Source organism: Phyllopteryx taeniolatus, chromosome 2, assembly GCF_024500385.1.
Source record: "Phyllopteryx taeniolatus isolate TA_2022b chromosome 2, UOR_Ptae_1.2, whole genome shotgun sequence".
NCBI classification, from domain to species: domain Eukaryota; kingdom Metazoa; phylum Chordata; class Actinopteri; order Syngnathiformes; family Syngnathidae; genus Phyllopteryx; species Phyllopteryx taeniolatus.
Genome location: NC_084503.1, coordinates 36,216,001 through 36,235,908, shown reverse-complemented (window position 1 = coordinate 36,235,908; position 19,908 = coordinate 36,216,001). Strand labels below are relative to the sequence as shown.

At 39.7% G+C, this 19,908-nt stretch overlaps 1 protein-coding gene across 2 annotated transcripts in view; it reads left to right on the top strand.

The window, feature by feature from the left end:
• Nucleotides 1-16,348, top strand: part of myom2b (myomesin 2b) — a 33,557-nt gene extending 17,209 nt beyond the window's left edge. For both annotated transcript variants that reach the window (XM_061765992.1, XM_061765993.1), the window contains exons 26-39: nucleotides 4,317-4,379; nucleotides 4,949-5,016; nucleotides 6,444-6,557; nucleotides 6,767-6,854; nucleotides 8,119-8,157; nucleotides 8,575-8,680; nucleotides 9,404-9,470; nucleotides 9,817-9,913; nucleotides 10,044-10,080; nucleotides 13,178-13,200; nucleotides 13,286-13,341; nucleotides 13,447-13,536; nucleotides 15,561-15,686; nucleotides 15,864-16,348. In XM_061765992.1, the coding sequence (XP_061621976.1) occupies nucleotides 4,317-4,379; nucleotides 4,949-5,016; nucleotides 6,444-6,557; nucleotides 6,767-6,854; nucleotides 8,119-8,157; nucleotides 8,575-8,680; nucleotides 9,404-9,470; nucleotides 9,817-9,913; nucleotides 10,044-10,080; nucleotides 13,178-13,200; nucleotides 13,286-13,341; nucleotides 13,447-13,536; nucleotides 15,561-15,686; nucleotides 15,864-16,076 (1,187 nt within the window). In that variant the 3' untranslated portion in view covers nucleotides 16,077-16,348. The remainder of the gene's footprint in view (nucleotides 1-4,316; nucleotides 4,380-4,948; nucleotides 5,017-6,443; nucleotides 6,558-6,766; nucleotides 6,855-8,118; nucleotides 8,158-8,574; nucleotides 8,681-9,403; nucleotides 9,471-9,816; nucleotides 9,914-10,043; nucleotides 10,081-13,177; nucleotides 13,201-13,285; nucleotides 13,342-13,446; nucleotides 13,537-15,560; nucleotides 15,687-15,863) is intronic.
• Nucleotides 16,349-19,908: the final 3,560 nt, after the last annotated feature.

Here is a 19,908-nt window from a genome sequence, read left to right as displayed (position 1 = left end):
TATATCTTTCTTCTATCTAAGCCTATAGTAAAAGGCAGAACAATGATTTGATGATGATATTAGCTGGCAGAAGCCACAATAAACCTGTTGTCATTTATTCAACAAAATAAGTCACGCTCCATGTGAGTATATATTTTCTAAAGTTGCCTTTACTCAATAAAGGCTTGGAAACAGTGAGCTTACTTAATGACAATTATTAATTTTTTTTGTTCCGATTTTGTGATGTCACTTTGAGGCCGCGGCACCCTTAGAATTTGCTTATTTTGCCTCATGGGTGAACCGGCTCTGCCTGGCTCAATAAAAGTTGCGGTAAATATCATATCTATGCTGTACATACCATAATTCCTCAAATACTTTCTTTCCGTCTGATTTATTGGTGGGTGGTGTCATCCACTTAAGACAAATAAATAATGCCCTTTTTCATTAGGAAAGTCAAGCAGGCCTACCTGTAATTACCTCAGTTCATAGGCACTATTGTTCACAGATGAGCAAGACTTTACTGTTCAGCCCATTTGAACTCCATTGCTAATTTAAACAGCAGCACCTCTAGGGACATGTAAACAGTCTCTCAGATGAATCATAGGGAGGACTCGTACCAAATTTTGGAAATTAGTTTTCTGTGCAGTGATGATGATGATGATTATATTATGTGCAGCGAATAAATGTCCAATCCACTATTTGGAAAAATTATGGTACACAGTGTCATAAATAATTGGAGGATCCTTGGTGGGATTCATTGTAGTTATATATGTTCATACATTTCTATCTTTATTATTTATTTATTTTTTGATGGAGTTAAACTACAATACAACCCCAATTACAATAAAGTTGGGACGTTGTGTTAAACATAAATAAAAATAGAATACAATGATTTGCAAATCATGATCGACCTATATCTAATTGAATACACTACAAAGACAAGATATTTAATGTTCAAACTGACAAACTTGATTGGTTTTAGCAAATAATCATTATCTTAGAATTTTATGGCTGCAACACGTTCCCAAAAAGCTGGGACAGGATCATGTTTACCACTGTGTCACATCACCTTTTCTTTTAACAACATTCAATAGATGTTTGGGAACTGAAGACACTAATGGTTGAAGCTTTGTAGGTGGAATTCTTTCTCATTCTTGCTTCATAATACGCCACACATTTTCAATGGGAGACAGGTCTGGACTGCAGACAGGCCAGTCTAGTACCCACACTCTTTTACTACGAAGCCACGCTGTTGTAACACGTGCAGAATGTGGTTTGGCATTGTCTGGCTGAAATAAGCAGGGGTGTCCATGAAAAAGACATTGCTTGGATGGCAGCATATGTTTCTCCAAAACCTGCATGTACCTTTCAGCATTAATGGTGCCTTCACAGATGTGTAAGTTACCCATTCCATTGGCACTAAGACAGCCCCATACCATCACAGATGCTGGCTTTTGAACTTTGCGTCCATAACAGTCCGGGTGGTTCTCTTCCTCTTTGGCCCTGAGGACACGACGTCCACAATTTCCAAAAGCAACTTGAAATGTGGACTCGTTCGACCACAGAACACTTTTCCGCTTTGCATCAGTTCATCTTAGATGAGCTCGGGCCCAGAGAAGCCGGCAGCGTTTCTGGCTGTTGTTGATAAATGGCTTTTGCTTTGCATAGTAGAGTTTCAAGTTGCACTTACGGATGTAGCGCCGAGCTGTATTTGCTGACATTGATTTTCTGAAGTGTTCCTGAGCCCATGTGGTGATATCCTTTACACATGATGTCGGTTTTTGATGCAGTGCCGTCTGAGGGATCGAAGGTCACGGCATTCAATGTTGGTTTCGGCCTTGCCGCTTACATGCAGTGATTTCTCCAGATTCTCTGAACCTTTTGATGATATTATGGAGCGTAGATGATGAAATCCCTAAATTCCTTGCAATTGTACATTGAGCAACATTGTCCTTAAACTGTTAGACTATTTTCTCACGCACTTGTTCACAAAGAGGTGAACCTCGCCCCATCTTTGCTTGTGAATGACGGAGAAATTCAGGGAAGCTCCTTTTATAGCCAATCATGGCACCCACCTGTTCCCAATGAGCCTGTTCACCTGTGGGATGTTCCAAGCAGGTGTTTGATGAGCATTCCTCAACTTTCTCAGTCTTTTTTGCCACCTGTCCCAGCTTTTTTGGAACGTGTTGCAGCCATAAAATTCTAAGTTAATGATTATTTGCTAAAAACGATCAAGTTTATCAGTTTGAATATTAAATATCTTGTCTTTGTCATGTATTCAATTAAATATAGGTTGAACATGATTTGCAAAGCATTGTATTCTGTTTTTATTTATGTTTAATACAACGTCCCAACTTCATTGGAATTGGGGTTGTATGTAATATATATAAACTATAATTTGTTTTAACTGGATTGTTTTATAAACCTGTAGTGGTACACTCGCCTGACTTTGGTGCAGGCAGCGTCGGTTCAGTTCCCACTCAGTGACGGTGCGAATGGTTGTCCGTGTCTATATGTGCCCTCCGACTGACTGGCGACCAGTTCAGGGTGTAGTCCGCCTTTCGCCCGAAGTCAGCTGGGATAGGCTCCAGCGTCCCGCGACCCTAACCAGGATAAGCGGAGTTAAAAATGGATGGATGGATGGATGGATGGATGTTTTCTAAACTAGTGATTCCCAATGCACAGTAATGTGTCATGAGAGATCATCGGGTGTACCGGGGGAAATTACCATTTTCTCTGAATTGGTCCAAAAATGATTATTTATTACTACAAATAATGTATCTTTGTTCATCTATGTATATCATTGATTCCAAGTGTGGTACCAGTGGTACGCGGGCCCCCTCTGGTGGTATGTGAAAAAATCACTGAATGAAATGTTTAAACACTGCATAAAGTTTCAGTGGCTTCAACTCTTTAAAAAAAAAAAATCCAACACAGCATATTCGTTAAGTAGAATTCAGTTGTATTTAACTTGCAATAAATTTGTTCTTAATCAGTTATTTACGATAATGTCAAGCAATTTTTATTAAACTTTTATGTGCAATATATTTTTAATTGAATTAAAACCTCTGCCTTGTTTTTAATGAACACTTGTTCCTACTGCGCTACTATATTTTAATGTTTATTATTATTTTGGTTGTTGTAGAGCTTTAAAGTATTTTTTGAGGTGGTACTTGGGTTTAAAAGTTCGAGATCCACTGATCTATATTATTGATGTATAATGACTAGCAGATTAATCAAAAGCTCTTGCACTAGATCAGTCATTCTCAAACTTTTTACACCAAGTACCACCTAAAAAAATACTTAGCGCTCCAAGTACCACAATAATGAGCAGCATTAAAAAAGTAACATAGAAGGCCTAGGTGTTCAACAAAATGTTTTAATTCCTAAAAAGTATGTTTAATATTATTGTAAGACACTGTAACATTAGGCTGTTTGAACATTAACACTGTGCTTAAGTATAGGGTATAAAAACTGTACTTGAATAACGATTCAATTAAAATTTATTACAGGTTAAAGTAAAATATATTTTTTTATCTAACTGAATATTTTAACACAAACATTTCTTAAAGATGGCGGCACGGTGGCCGACTGGTTAGAGCGTCAGCCTCACAGTTCTGAGGACCCGGGTTCAATCCCCGGCCCCGCCTGTGTGGAGTTTGCATGTTCTCCCCGTGCCTGCGTGGGTTTTCTCCGGGCACTCCAGTTTCCTCCCACATCCCCAAAACATGCATTAATTGGAGACTCTAAATTGCCTGTAGGCATGACTGTGAGTGCGAATGGTTGTTGGTTTCTATGTGCCCTGCGATTGGCTGGCAACCAGTTCAGGGTGTACCCCGCCTCCTGCCCGATGACAGCTGGGATAGGCTCCAGCACGCCCGCGACCCGAATGAGGAGAAGCGGCTCAGAAAATGGATGGATGGATTTCTTAAAGATTTAATTCAAATGTATTGAACTCAAAAGTTAAATACAACTGAACTATACTTGGGCGGTGATTCTTTTGCATACCAGTAGAGGGTGCCCACATACCTCCAGTGGAACTCGTACCATACTTTAAGAATCACTGCACGAGTTGGTAGAGGGCACATAACTTTAATTTGTGAGTTTAGTAAATTGAGATGAGTAGATATAGTTTTTGTAAAAATATTCATTAGATATTTTTCTTATGTAACATACTGTATGTGCCTTAGGTTAATCTAGGATGGGAAAAACTGTTCTAAACATCTGTACATTATTAAATGAATGCATAGAAATTCCTGCCAGCTAATTTAAAGTATTCTTTGTCTGTGTGTGTGTGTGTGTGTGTGTGCGCGCGTGCGTGTGTTCCCCGTGTGTAGCTTTCAAGGCTGCGCTGGCTGAAGCCGAATACCAAAGGAGAGAGTACGTCAGAGTCAAGGAGGGTAAGAAACACACAACATTACACACATTCTATGAGCACCATACTTCACTTATACCAAACCTGCCAGAATTCTGTTTGCCAGGTGGAGGAGTTTTACTCATTCATTTCACATAAAAGAAATAAACCAGCCTAAACAGTCTTCAAAAGAGAGCGGAAGCCAGAACCTAGATTTAATTCTACATAATTAGTTATGTGTAAAGCTATTCATAGGAGAGTATGCCGTGTATTAGGTACACATATTCTGCTAATGAGATCCAACACAAAAGGGGATCCTATTATTTTGGCAGCATTTTAAATACCCCTTAGTATGATGCAGTTCCACCACTATCATATTATAAAGTATAAAATAATAATATATAGTTGCTTTCATTAGAATATACAGGTGTACCTAATGATGTGACCGGCATTTATGGATATTTCAATATCACAGAAAGGTTTGCTCACAAGCATGTAAAATTACTGCTAAATTATTCACAAGGCTCTTCCAACAGTTGAGGCAATAAAGGTCCACAAGTAGTTAAACGTAATTATGTTTCATCTGTGTTTTTGTGTCCCATTGCTCTACAACAGGCCCCCACTTCAGCGAGTTCTTGTCCCTTCACGTGGGAGACGACTGCTCAGTCACACTAGTGTGCAAGGTAAATGCAGCCAAGCTCAATTATTGAACATTTGCACTCGAAACAAACAGAAGGCTCACTTGTGGAACGCTAATTAGCCATTCGGCCCAGAGCGGTTGCAGGAAATAATGGTCTTTAATGATAAGGTCCAGGCACAGACTCACCATAACGAGGCTGCTGAGAGTTTGACTTTGTGAATAATGTAAAGAAAATAATAATAACACAATTGAAAGAATGTGTGCACGTGACGAGCCTCTCTGCAGGTACTGCATAAGCGACTTGTTAAGATGCTGCAAAAATGTAGTTATTGTCTGAGATAAATACGCAACCATACATTATTTAAGTTGACTAACTGCAGGCCACAACTCTATATGGTGAAAAGACAGCCTGAAGTGACTCTTAATGAACATATGTTGACCTTACACACTTGCTAAATTTAAAATGATCAATACGTTATACAGTCTGAGCTTGGCTACATTAAAAGCATTAGGAACAGATTTATGTCGGCGTTATATTAGTTCTTTTACCCACCATACATTTTAAATGGGAGTGTAACACTTATAGCTTTAAATTGTTGCAAAGGAAGATAAGGTGCTTCACATCAAAAGTGACTTAGAATGGTGGCTTAATGGAAGTAATACAGAACATTAGACTGATGATTAAACATTTAGAAGCTGTTCAAAAAGAAAAAAGGAAAAGAGACCAAACCTGCTTCTTTTTTAGCGATACATTCTCTTTTATTGCTTATTATTAAGTTAACAATCAATTATTCATTCTTTATTAATTACATTCTTTGTGGTGTGCAGCAGAGTGTGAGCTGAATTTCCCCTTGAGGAATTATGAGTACAATAAAAGAAAATACAGTACTGTAATAGCGAGCCTCTCGCTATGAGCTAAACATGTTGGCATTCAAACCAGCTACACCAAAATGATTGCGGCATATACTGTAGATGCAGATTGTGGAGTATTATATATTAGAATGTCAATATTTTCATGCATTCTAGAGATTTTGCTGAAAGCGTTCGCTCTGGCAGCTCTAACAAAGCCTGGATGCAGACATATCGGCGCACTAACTTCGCCAGCCTGTTGTGCCTCACTCCATTCAATCTCCAACATTGTATATGTTTGTAATTATTGACAGTACTGTTTAACATTATTTATAATAAACTTAGCAATTATCAGACATAAAACTCTTCTTTTCTTCCTGTTTTTTTGTTGTTTTTTTTTGGATTGAGTAAGCCAACTACTGTATTGCCTAAATAATTTAAGCGCTTTGCTGGTTTCCTCCATGGCTTCTCGACAACGCTTGCTCCGCAACATAACATTATACATCATCATCCGAATGATCAAATTCCACATTTAATAAACAAAAATTGACATAGGGCTTTATCATGCCCATGCATATGCTGAACACTGTATGTTTCTGCATGTTGTGTTTTTCACTGTAGGTTGCTAACTTGAAGAAAGAATCCGAGTTCCACTGGTTCAGAGAAGACACAGAAATAATTCCTGATGTGAAGCCCGACTTGGCTTCAGGAGTCTGTAAACTGGCAATTAAACTGGTAAATTCATTTTCTTCCTGTGGGTGTTCCAAATCTTTCACTCAATACAATCCCACTGCTACTGGTGTAAAAGAAAGCAGCAGCTATATGCAGTATAGAGAGATGTATACTGGAGATGAATTCATTCAATTAAGGTTCATTTTAAGATATTTTGAAAATGTCAAATAAACTCCGTCTCTCATTATTTAAATCCCGCTTCTTTTCCCCAGTTTTCTCTGAAAACATCGGGGATTTACAAGGCCGCCATCAGCGATGATAGAGGAAAGGATATCAGCCAAATTGACGTTTCAGGAAAAGGTAAACAAACTAAATTACTTACTAAATTGATAGATGAGAATAAAAAAAAATCAAGAATAATCCACAAACTATGTGAAATCTAGTTTTAAAACGTGGGTGAAGGACACCATGTTTACGTAAGCAACACAACTGCTTATGCTATCCACTTCAAATGCCATTACATTTCAAATCCTGTAACCTTTAACTGCTGTATAAAAATAATTAGTTGCAACAGCTTGTTTGCCCACAGGCTTATTTCTGAGAATTTCTTTTATTATTACCATATGTTACTATTGCTATTACTATACTGTGCTATACTGTGTGTAAGGGTCTGTGTGACATATTTTACTGCGCAATGTCATGAGGTTCCAGAGAGGTGTCGTTTAACACTACAGTGGCGCCTTGAGATACCAGTGACCCGACTTAAGAGATACGAAACGTCGCTTGGACCGATTTTTTTCACTTTAATTTGAGAGCGGAAATTTGAGATACGGTAGCAGTGAACTCGACTGAACTCACTTCACAACAATCAGCAGGTTGAGTGCAGTTCGTCAACAATTCAGACTTCAAGCTGGTCAATGCCGCTCCCAGTTTAGTTTACCGTCAAACTAAATATAAAACCAAGAGAATTACACAGTATGTATTTAAAATGACCACATAATCACATCTCAACGTCTGCTAGTTTAACACATAACACATAAAATTCAATGCCATAGAATGAATAGCATCCTTGTCACCGTGTTATAACCCTTTAAGCAATGGATATTGAACACAAACAGTGGAGCAACACATATAGACAGATCATGTCACAATACTCACAGGCATATATTCTTTATACTTTGCGAAGAACGACTAATGTTATTAGCCTTAATGAGGAGCTGAGACCGTCTCCATAAATTGTCTAGCGTCTATCTGTATGTGTGTTATACTGCCCCCAGGTGGTCAAGACACACACACCAGAAGCAGCGGCACAATGTCCATTGAATTGAAGCAAAAAGAATCGGAAAAAAAGCAGTTTAATTTGATTTACATTCTACAGTATTCATTTATTTCATTGCTTTATGTTTTTTTCTGAATACAATATCATAGAGTGCTATTTTTCTTATTAACAACACTTAGCAATTTAATTTTTTTTAAACCACATGGCAACAGATTTTCCTAAGTACTTTGTCTGAGAGTTCTAATGATACCCTTTTCATTCAATATCTTAACATTGAACATTGATTTATATAAGCAGCGCCCCACTGAATTTAAAGCTTCTTCATTTGTGTGTCTTATTTTGTAGTTTTCGAAGAGGCCATTAACCAGATCACCCGACTGGCTGGTAGGTGGCTTCCCTATTCACACACATGCAAACCTTTTGTACTATATTATAATGAGTATAATACGTTATAACATAATAAGTTCAAATACACAACGTACACTAAGCCTTTCTACCTGAACAGCTTGGCACACACCCTCCAACGTCGCCTATTTTCAATGTTTATTCATGTATAGCCTACAATTTAATATGAGATGGTCGCACTAATGCTTCATCATTGGAGGATCAATGGAGAAAAAAAAAGACAAATCTGTTCTCCTTTAGTCATGCGGCTCTTCTTGCATGTAGACAGAAATCAAATTACACTCCCCCTGATGTTGGGGAAAGGGGCCCGGTGACTCTCACCAGTTCAAAAGTGGCCTTGTGATTTTTGAAAGTGACCTGTGTGCAACCCTCTCCCACCTCCATCATCGCCCTCAGGAGTGAGCGCACATGAGCTGGTGATCCACTGCACAGCCACCGGCATTCAGCTGCAGTGTCCCATGAAGTATTACACTTCAGAGATGAACATCGTCTGGTACCACGGGTAAGGCGTCATTCCGGCGTACACCTCTCACCGCTAAGCCTGTGTAGTCACGGGCAATTACTGCTTACCTCGATAACAAAAATAATCAAAACAGAACGTGCTAAGTGCAAGGGGAGAGGTGATTATTTTAAGCCTGCCTGCAAACATGATGACCGCAAAGCACAACGTTGTTTGCCTTCTCCTCTCAAGGCGAGGCAAAAACAATACGCTTTGGGATGGCTGTTGCAAGTGCTTTCATTATCCTTGTTATTGCAGCAAAATTGGCCTTTTTTGTGACAAAAATCACACCCTATTATTTTCTATGAAGAAGCGCAGACATTTCTACTCTTAAAAGCACTCCATGGGCCCCTAGAGATCGGAATGCGCAAACAGGTGTATAGAGAACATGCAGGGAGAAGGCGTGAGGGAAGCTAAAGACTGAAGAGGGAGGTAGGCAGAAAGGTGACAGGGGTTAGCGGTGGCTTTTGAGGTTGTTTAATTATTCACAGAACACAAATTACGGCGATGAGAGTTTTAACCTCTGCTCACGCCTTCTGTGAGTGCAGATGAGAGCGAGTGACGGATAGCAAGGGACAGAGAAATTGGTATCCCTAGGCGTAACATCAGGCTGGCATGTAAACATGATTTTCCATTACCTCAAAAGTAGGAAGTACACACTCTCATATAAACAATAATTGCATAAATGTGCACACCGTAATAATCCCTGCCTCCCCACATCCACAGTGAGAAAAAACTCTGCCACAGTGACAAGATTGTGATAGGAGGAACCCCTGCTATGGCAACAATGGAGGTACTAGATTCTTCTGTACATTTTGGTGCATCCCTCACTGGGTGATTTGCATGTGAATGCAGAGGTGATAGAAGGGCGACCTTTAGTTGAATGAAACAGATCCCATTTAGAATGGACCAGTAATTAAAATTAATTAAAACAAATAAAAAATAAAAAAGTTACAGTCATTAAAGTTAATTAATTGAACGGTATCTTCTTTTTCACCCTGTGCCAGAAAGTGTCATATTGTAATTACTTTTCAGATGAAATAAGCATGATTTATAGGCTGGCATGTAAAATTAAATAGACTGACACTGCTGAATGGGTTAGTGTTGACAAGTGGCTTAATGGACTTATTGATGTTAAGGTGATTGAGCCAAGTGAGAAGGACAAAGGGAAGTACTCGATCGTGATCACTGACCCTGAAGACTCACACAAGCGCACTTTGGACCTCAGCGGTGAAGGTCAGTCCTCCTTTGTGTCTCTCGTTTATTTAAAGCTTCACAACACAATTTTGGGGTAAGTTTGTAAACATCTCAAAATATCAGTGATAAAACGCATTTGAATCAAAATTCAGTCTTTTGTCTTTTCCAGTTTATGATAAGGCATACGCCGAGTTCCAGAAACTCAAGTAAGTCTTAACTCTCAAATCAATACCACTGCATGGGCTCGAATTAGCATAGTTTATGCAAATTTGGTTTTACAATTTGTTAGGATAAGCCAGACGGGGAGTTTAGAAACCAAAGTAACAGCAAAGCTAGCGACTTAACCTTCAAATAGCTGTCATAGTCTCTCAAAAACCAGTAATGGAAAAGAGGATATAATGATGAGAAACAAATTTGCAATGTAGCGATAGAGCAGTGGTCCTGGCTGCTCACTAATTTTTAGCCAAATATTAATAAAAGAACTACAGAATGTACACAAGAAAATGAGTTCCTGAAAATATTTTGAGGAGCAATGTAGTAAATAGACTGTAGGCTATTTTAGAAGGTGCTACACACGCAGCATGTAGCTGTTGTGCTCTGTTTGCCTGGAGGAAGTAAGAAGGTGACTGTCTACCACAGAATATTAGTATACAGTACCAGAGCTGCTTATCTACAACCCCAATTTCAATGAAGTTGGGACATTGTGTTAAACATAAATAAAAACAGAAGACAATGATTTGCAAATCATGTTCGACCTATATTTAATTGACTACACGACAAAGACAATATATTTAATGTTCAAACTGATCAACTTTACTGTTTTTAGCAAATAATCATTAACTTAGAATTTTATGGCTGCAACACGTTCCAAAAAAGCAGGGACAGGGTCCTGTTTACCACTGTTACTTCACCTTTTCTTTTAACAACATTCAATAAACGTTTGGGAACTGAGGACACTAATTGTTTTGTAGGTGGAATTCTTTCCCATTGCTTGATGTACAGCTTCAGCTGTTCAACAGTCCGGGGTCTCTCTTCATAATGCGCCACACATTTTCAATGGGAGACAGGTCTGGACTGCAGGCAGGCCAGTCTAGTACCCGAACTCTAGTACCCGCTGTTGTAACACGTGCATTGTCTTTCTGAAATAAGCAGGGGCGTCCATGAAAAAGACGTTGCTTGGATGGCATCATATGTTTCTCCAAAACCTGTATGTACCTTTCAGCATTAATGGTGCCTTCACAGATGTGTAAGTTACCCATGCCATTGGCACTAACACAGCCCCATACAATCACAGATGCTAGCTATTGAACTCTGCGTCCATAACAGTCGGAAGGTTATTTTCCTCTTTGGCCCGGAGGACACGACGTCCACAATTTCCCAAAACTATTTGAAATGTGGACCCGTCGGACCACAGAACACTTTTCCACTTTGCATCAGTCCATCTTAGATGAGCTCGGGCCCAGAGAAGCCGGCGGCGTTTCTGGGTGTTGTTGATAAATGGCTTTTGCTTTGCATAGTAGAGTTTCAAGTTGCACTTACGGATGTTGCGCCAAACTATATTTACTGACATTGGTTTTCTGAAGTGTTCCTGAGCCCGTGTGGTGATATCCTTTACACATTGATGTCGGTTTTTGATGTAGTGCCGCCAGAAGGATTGTAGATGATGAAATTCCTAAATTCATTGCAATTGTAAGTTGAGGAACATTGTGCTTAAACTGTTCGACTATTTTCTCACGCACTTGTTCACAAAGAGGTGAACCTCGCCCCATCTTTGCTTGTGAATGACTGAGCAATTCAGGTAAGCTCCTTTTATACCCAATCATGGTACCCACCTGTTCCCAATGAGCCTGTTCCAAACAGGTGTTTGATGATCTTTCCTCAACTTTCTCAGTCTTTTTTGCCACCTGTCCCAGCTTTTTTGGAACGTGTTGCAGCCATACAATTCTAAGTTAATGATTATTTGCTAAAAACAATCAAGTTTATCAGTTTGAACATTAAATATCTTGTCTTTGTAGTGTTTTCAATTAAGTATAGGTCGAACATGATTTGCAAATCGTTGTATTCTGTTTTTATTTATGTTTAACACGATGTCCCAACTTCATTCGAATTGGGGTTGTATTTGTGTGTGATTCGTGATCAAGTTGTATTTTAAAATCAGCCAAAAATCAAGCAGTCCAAAATTCTGACCGCTTGACAGTAACACACAAGCTACACGTTAGACTTTTCACATCCATTCGAAAATATCAAAAACGATAATAACAAAAAGCACAGTGGAAACCACCTCAATCCTTTTTCGAATTAACAGTCAATGAGAGGCGTTCAAGCGTAACACTTTACGTCCAGTATGCGCTTGAACGAATGCCACCCTGCTGCCTGCTTACTGAGTGTCAAGATACAACAAGGAGAGCAGAGTTCACCGAGCCATCTGGTCCTGAGGCTGACCTCTCACCCACCCTTCCAATTAAGTTGGGACGTTGTGTAAAATTTTAATAAAAACAATACAATGATTTGCAAATCCTTTTCAGCCTCTGTTCAACACACTACAAAGACAAGATATTTAATGTTCAAACTGATGAACATGATTTTTATTTTATTTTTTTCTCAAATATTCTCTAATTTTGAATTTGATACCTGCAACACGTTCACAAAAAAAAAAGCTAGGACAGGGGCAAGACGAGACCGGGAAAGTTGAGAAATAATCAAAAAACGACCCGCTCAGAACATTCCACAGGTGAAGACGTTAAATGGAAACAGGTGAGTGTCATGATTGGGTATAAAAGGAGCATCCCTGAAAGGCTCAGTTGTTCACAAGCAAGGATGGGACTTTGTGAAAAACTGCAGAGCAAATAGTCCAAGAGTTTAACAACAACATTTCTCAGTGCACGTGTTTGCAGTGGCAAACACGCCCCTGTGCCAGCTTTTTGGGAACATGTTGCAGGTATCAAATTCGAAATGAGTGATTTGAGTGACGAGTTTATCAGTTTGAACATGATCTTGTCTTTGTTGTGTATTCGATTGAATATAGTTTGCAAAGGATTTGCAAATCATAGTATTCTGTTTTTATTTACATTTTATAAAATGGCTCAAATTCATTGGAATCGGGGTTTGTAATTGGCGTTTTGGCTCGAATATCCTGCGGCGAGCCATCTGACTACTGTTTCTGATCCAAACATGTTGAAATGAAGTTCAAACATTTTTGCCAATGTAATATTTTGTTGTTGTTGTTTCATTTTATTTGATGACAGATTTTGTTGACTGTAAAAACAATAAAGTCAAATCAACTTTTCTGTTTTATTTCTTTAGGGCTGAAGCTTATGCCGAAAAGAGTGAGTGTGTATGTTTTTATTCTGTTCCCAGTATTGCCTTTTACACAATAATGCAGTCTGCTTAATGATTCGTGTTAAATAACAGACCGCGGTAAGGTGATTGGAGGGCTGCCTGATGTGGTCACCATTATGGAAAAGAAGGTAACTTCCTGATGTCTGAGTTTGCGTGATGATCACATTTGTGTGCGAATGCACTATGAGTGTATTAGTCAGATTATGTTAATAAATCTTCGTGTATGCCGCTAGACCCTGAGTTTAACGTGCACAGTGTGCGGGGACCCCAAACCTCAAGTCTCCTGGCTAAAGAACGGTGTGGAGGTCGAGCGTGATGATCAGGTAAAATAATAAATAGACGAAAAAAAGAGCAGAACTTCAGCATCCATGCACTGCCTGTGCCCTTATGTCGGACTGTTAAAGAATTCAAACAGTTTGTTGCTGCTAACTTGAAAGCGCCATACCAGAACATGTGTCTTTTGTTGTGAAGGTATTATTATATTATTATTATTTCCTCTTTATTTTCATTTTTGCTGTTTCAATTGTTGTTGTTTTTTTTTTTTTAAATCTTCAAGCACATTCTGAATTCATAATTTCAAGAGCAGAATCTGCGATGTGGAAAAACAATCAGAACTGAATGCATTTCATGTTCATGGTCTACTTGGTGGTGGGGTCAACAATACAAGCTTGTTCAAACAAAACAAAAATAAACACACCATTCCTTAAGGGGCCTACTTGCCAACTAGTATACTAGTATTATCAGCATCCCCTGTGGCTCCTGCCGCCTTTGAAAGTTTTGAAAGTTTGCCCTCGTCTTGATTCATTCCCTCACCTGCTAACAATGTGCCTGAAACAAGAACTGATGTCCTTTGTGATGTGTCTAGCAAACCTCAGGGGTGCCTCCCCCCAACATGACGACCACCAAGGCTTTTGAAGCTACAAGTAGCAGGGAAAAACGGACAGAAGCATACATACAGTATGGATCCAGAAAGTAGTTACATGTTGACTAAGTGTGAAAACCCACACAGAATGAAAGTGTCACCCAACTAAAGGAAGTGTCCTACCGGGAAGCTATGCAACACTATTGCGATGTTTTGGAAACATTAAAGATATCATGATACTGTTTATGTAATAATAGATAGAATTTCATTCCATTTTCTAAATCAATTGTCCTTATTACGGTCACAGGTGAGTTGGAGCCTATCCCAGCTGAGTTTAGTTTGAGCGAGAGGCGGGGGTTCATCCTGGACTGCTCGCCAGTCAAACGTGAAGTACCTATAGACCACTGGTGTCAAACTCAAGGCCCGGGGGCCACATCCGGCCCGCCACATCAATTTATGTGGCCCGCGAAAGCAAATCAAGTGCGTCGACTTCATGTTTCTTGCTAAAATAACATCGCAAATCCTCTTCCCTTTTATATATAACGTTGATTGCAAACATTTTTGTTACCAATCCCCATTTCAAAATAAACTGAATTAACAACTTTTTACTGGCTTCTGGTTTCAAATATAGTTATTCATCGATTTTTTGGGTGTATATGTAATAACATGAGGCAATTGTACATTTACTGTATATGTGTTCGCGCTCATGACGGCCCTCCGAGGGAAACCATAACTACGATGTGACCCGAAGCAAAAATGAGTTTGACACCCCTGCTATAGACAAACAACCATTCATACTCACATTCACACTTATAGACAATTTAGAGTCTTCAAATAACCTAGCATGCCTGCTTTTGCAATGTGGGAGGGAGCCAGAGTGCTGTTTGCAACAATGGAAAATACATCTTTTATCGTTCACAAGATCTATATCAGTGAAGTCGGGAAAATTTGTAGAAATAGTCTTGCAACTTAAGCATAGGCCTAACAATACAATGAAAGACTATAAGAGTATTTTATAAAAACACAACACAAGCAGCAGAGGAATACATCTTCCTCGTTCATTAAACGAGCTTGTCAGTGCTCGGTTTATTAAAACAAAGCAAAGACAATCCATTCTCCGCTCCATTCTTGATGGTGTTACGTCGACTCTTCATCATAACAAAGAAACGACAAGTAGCAGAACAGCAATATGGTAAAAGCGTGATATAATTTTCATTCGTCATGGGGAAATGCAGCATTGACAGTACATGGAGGACAATTGTGAGATTCACATCGCACTGCACGTACGGTACTTGCAACTCAGACAGCAGCAATATTGATCCCTGATGTTGGTTTATTGATATGTACAAGGAGAGATTCCACCTCTACTGTGCACGAATACCACCAGAAATCCAGTTCAGCCATAACTTCTTGTTTTTTTTTTTATTCGAGGGCCAGAGTAAATATCCCAAGTTGACACTTTCAACATTTGTTTGCATGTTTCAGTACGTGGTCTCCCTCGACCAGGGCAAGTTTGCCAGTTTTACAATCAGAGGTGTTTCCATGGAGGATTCCAGCAAATATTCCATGATTGTCCAGAACAAATACGGAGGGGAATCTGTGGATATTGTGGTGAGTGTTGCTTTACAGCAAATCACTGAATTTATCAGATCTTTTTATATTGGGATCTAATAATGAGATATTTTTGTGATTTCGAGCCGTAATATTTTGCCTTGTTTGAACCTGCAAGCTTGCAAATGAAAAATTTTTTCCTCACCATTTTTCAAGTCCTAATCTTTTGTTCCTCAGGTCTGCGTGTACCGCCAAGGTGAGAAAATCCCCGAGGCAAAGCCAACCGTGACCGCTAAAACAATTATCCCTCCCAAACTGCCCATTGAGATGCCTCAAACAATGATCCAGCCAGCTCCTAGCCCCGCCCCCTCCGCTCCTAGCCCCACCCCTCCCAGGGCAGCACCCGGAAGAGGAGTGAAGAGTCCAACCCCCACTCGGAGGAGGTTTTAAAAGATTCACAAACACGTCGGCAAACTGGTGCTCATTTTCATTCGAAACATTTGCTTGAAATTAAACAGCGAACACTGTGACATTAATTAAAGAGCCAGAAAATCTGTGATTAAAAAAATCTATTAAGTGTGATCATTTAGAAAATAAGAACATTGAAAAAAACTCATGCTGTTTTGAATTAGGACACATTTTTTAATGATTCAAATAAAAATTCACATCACAGCATTATTTGATTCAAATGAACCAGAATAAAACTGAAACTTGAATACAAATGTGACCTGTTTTAATTAACTGAGCACACAGCACTGTCCAAGTTGGCACTCACGTCAAAAGTTTGTAATTTCCACCCCAATATACTTTGCATGCAATCTCCTGAGGAAAAAGAACATGATTTTGTGATGCTTTGCATGCACCTTATTAAGAATTTTTGCCCTTCACACACCTCCCGAGCACCACTTTGAAGATGGGGCCAAGTCACGTTGTGTCGTGGCCCTGTGGAGGGAGGGCGTGTCCACATTGTCCACAGGGAGGGCTGACTGTGCGCATGATCACTGGCTTGGCTCACTCTCACAGTCACCAGACATGTTTTATCCATGAAGTATCTCAGGTGTTGATGCATAACTTTGCGTCTACGTGGGCTCACCGCCTCCGCTACTCCTATTGAAGGTGCATCTTCACACTTTGTCATGACCTCGCTCCAGTGTTCACTAGATGATGTGAACGCGAGCACAGGAAGAAATAGATAAGGACCACTATTACCTATTCAAGCCTGTCATCTGCAAATAAAGTTTACAGCACACCTTTAGCACAGTATGATACTGAGCTTTAACATCAGCTGGCATTCAATAAATGTGAGCACTGGAGTGGCACCTCCAAAAAGTCATGCTGACTTTAAGGGAATATGTGGGCAAACAGATGAAAAAATATCCACAGGACTCTTTATTAAGTACATCTAAAGAGAGCCCATACAAGAGCTTTTTCAGAAATTCTGTCCTTTCTAAGATAATAATGGCCAGCTTTGACGGAAGCTGTCAGAGACCTATAGACGAAGACCATGAATGCTGCAACACAACAAACACAGCATTCAGCTTGACATTGTAAAACAGGAACTAAAAAGGACAGCTCCAGCAAGCAGAATGACACAAAACATACAAAACTGAGTTACATAAAAATTGTGGTTTCGTCCTAGGACCAATTAAATTGGTGTTTGCTAGTGAGGATAAGTGGAACGGAAGATGAATGAATGAATGAATGAATCTCTTTCAGTAAAACGTGATCAGTGACCATAGTACATGAGTGAAATGATCTGTGAAAAAAATTAGCTCTCAGTGGCGTCAATTTATAACTCTAACTTGGTTGTTAAGAAACCACTCCACAACCAAGCCAGAAAAACAACCAATCAGAGACAGAATGCGTGACTGACGAAGTGTCATTCATTTGCAGTGCACTCTTGGGCACACCCCCGTGGTCTCACGCTAATCTGTTACTTTTGGCTTCAGGGCCCTCATTTATCAAAGAGTGCATAGAATAGGTTATAAGTTCATTTGTAGCACTGATATTTATGAGAGAACAGAGCAGTCTTGGAAATAAAAATAAATGGTATGACACCAAACTCAATGCACAAAAAATGTGAATGAGTCCATATTATTCTATCTTTTTGTTTTTCTTTGGATTTTGTTTGTTTATGCACACCCATTGATGATTAGCCAAAGAGAAAACAGTTATGAAAATAGAACTAAAAAGACAGATTAGCAGTCAACACGGGGGGATGTTTGCTTCACTTGTTTTATTATTCAGACGTTCTACTATTAAGAACAATATTACTATTGAATCCGATTAGACCAGTGGCTCTCTAAATTTTTACAAGTACTACCAAAACAAAAACTCAGTTCCCCAAGTAACACCATAATGACTGGCAACTGATTAAAATACATTGGCCTGTGTTCTTCAAACTCGAGACAAACTTTTATTCCCTAAAAAGTACATTTCATATTATAAGCCTCTGTAACATTATGCAGACTTTGAACATTAACATTAACTAAACTAATGTAATATGTATTGCAGATAAAAGTTATATAAATTGTCCACAAAAAGTGTAAAAACAAACAGTTCTTAAAGATTAAATGTAAATGGATTGTTCTTAAGTCTTACTATCATATCAAATCAATTACTAAAACTGCCTTCTACCATCTGAAGAACATATACAGAGTGAAGGCTTGCATGTGTTGAGCAGACCAGGAGAAGCTCATCCATGCTTTTATCTCAAGTAGACTTGACTATTGTAATGGTCTTCTGAATGGACTCCCTAAAAAGAGCATTAAACAGCTGCAGCTCATTCAGAATGCTGCAGCTCGGATTCTGACCAGAACAAAGAGGTCAGAGCATATTACTCCAATTCTAAAGTCTTTACACTGGCTTCCAGTCAGCTTTAGAATAGATTTTAAATTTCTGCTACTGGTCTATCAATCACTAAACGGTCTAGGTCCTGAATACATGAATGAAATGCTAATGGAATATAAACCCAGTAGGGCTCTGAGATCGACAGACTCAGGTCAAATAGTGGAGCACACAGTCCAAAGCAAACATGGTCAAGCAGCACCATCCATCGATTTTCCGAGCCGCTTCTCCTCACTAGGGTCGCGAGCGTGCTGGAGCCTATCCCAGCTATCATCGGGCAGGAGGCGGGGTACACCCTGAACTGGTTGGCAGCCAATCTCGGGGCATATACAAACAAACAACCATTCGCACTCACATTCACACCTAGGGGCAATTTAGCATGTTTTTGGGATGTGGGAGGAAACCGGAGTGCCCGGAGAAAACCCACGCAGGCACGAGGACAACATGCAAACTCCACACAGGCGGGTCCGGGGATTGAAACCCCGGTCCTCAGAACTGTGAGGCAGACGCTCTAACCAGTCGCTCACCGTGCTGCCAGCATTTCCACTTTTAAATGATATTTCTTGCACTGTATGCTGTTTTAATTGTAATTTTATTTTATTTATTTTTTTTCTCTTTGTTTTAAATGTTTATAAGTTGTTTTCTTCTTTGTTTTTAAATGCTTTTAATCATGTAAAGCACATTGAGTTACCTTGTGTATGAAATGGCTATATAAATACATTTGCTTTGCTTTGCTTTGTTTCGTTTAAGTTAAAAACAACTGAACTGTATGGGCGGCACGGTGGCCGACTGGTTAGAGCGTCAGCCTCACAGTTCTGAGGAGCGGGGTTCAATCCCCGTCCCCGCCTGTGTGGAGTTTGCATGTTCTCCCCGTGCCTGCGTGGGTTTTCTCCGGGCACTCCGGTTTCCTCCCACATCCCAAAAACATGCATTAATTGGGGACTCTAAATTGCCCGTAGGTGTGAATGTGAGTGCGAATGTTGTTTGTTTGTATGTGCCCTGCGATTGGGTGGCAACTAGTTCAGGGTGTACCCCGCCTCCTGCCCGATGACAGCTGGGATAGGCTCCAGCACGCCCGCGACCCTAGTGAGGAGAAGCGGCTCAGAAAATGGATGGATGGATGGATGAACTGTATGGACAGTGATTATTTGGCGAACCACTAGTGGTACTAGTACCACACATTGAGAATCACTTCATTACTGTAGGTGTTCCTGATATTGTGGCTGTTACATGCCCACTATTGCTTTGCGTTGAGAAAGAGGCAGCCGTGCAATGGGGAAAGTCCATTTAAAGGCTGTTGCTGCTCAAGCGCAAGAAGAAGTGAAAGTATCACTGATGAAAAGATGGCTGATGAGATTTGTGCTTCATTACAGATGATGAAAAGAGAGCAACAGAGGAGAGGGATGAGAAAGGCTCAGGAGTGGTCTTTGTCGTG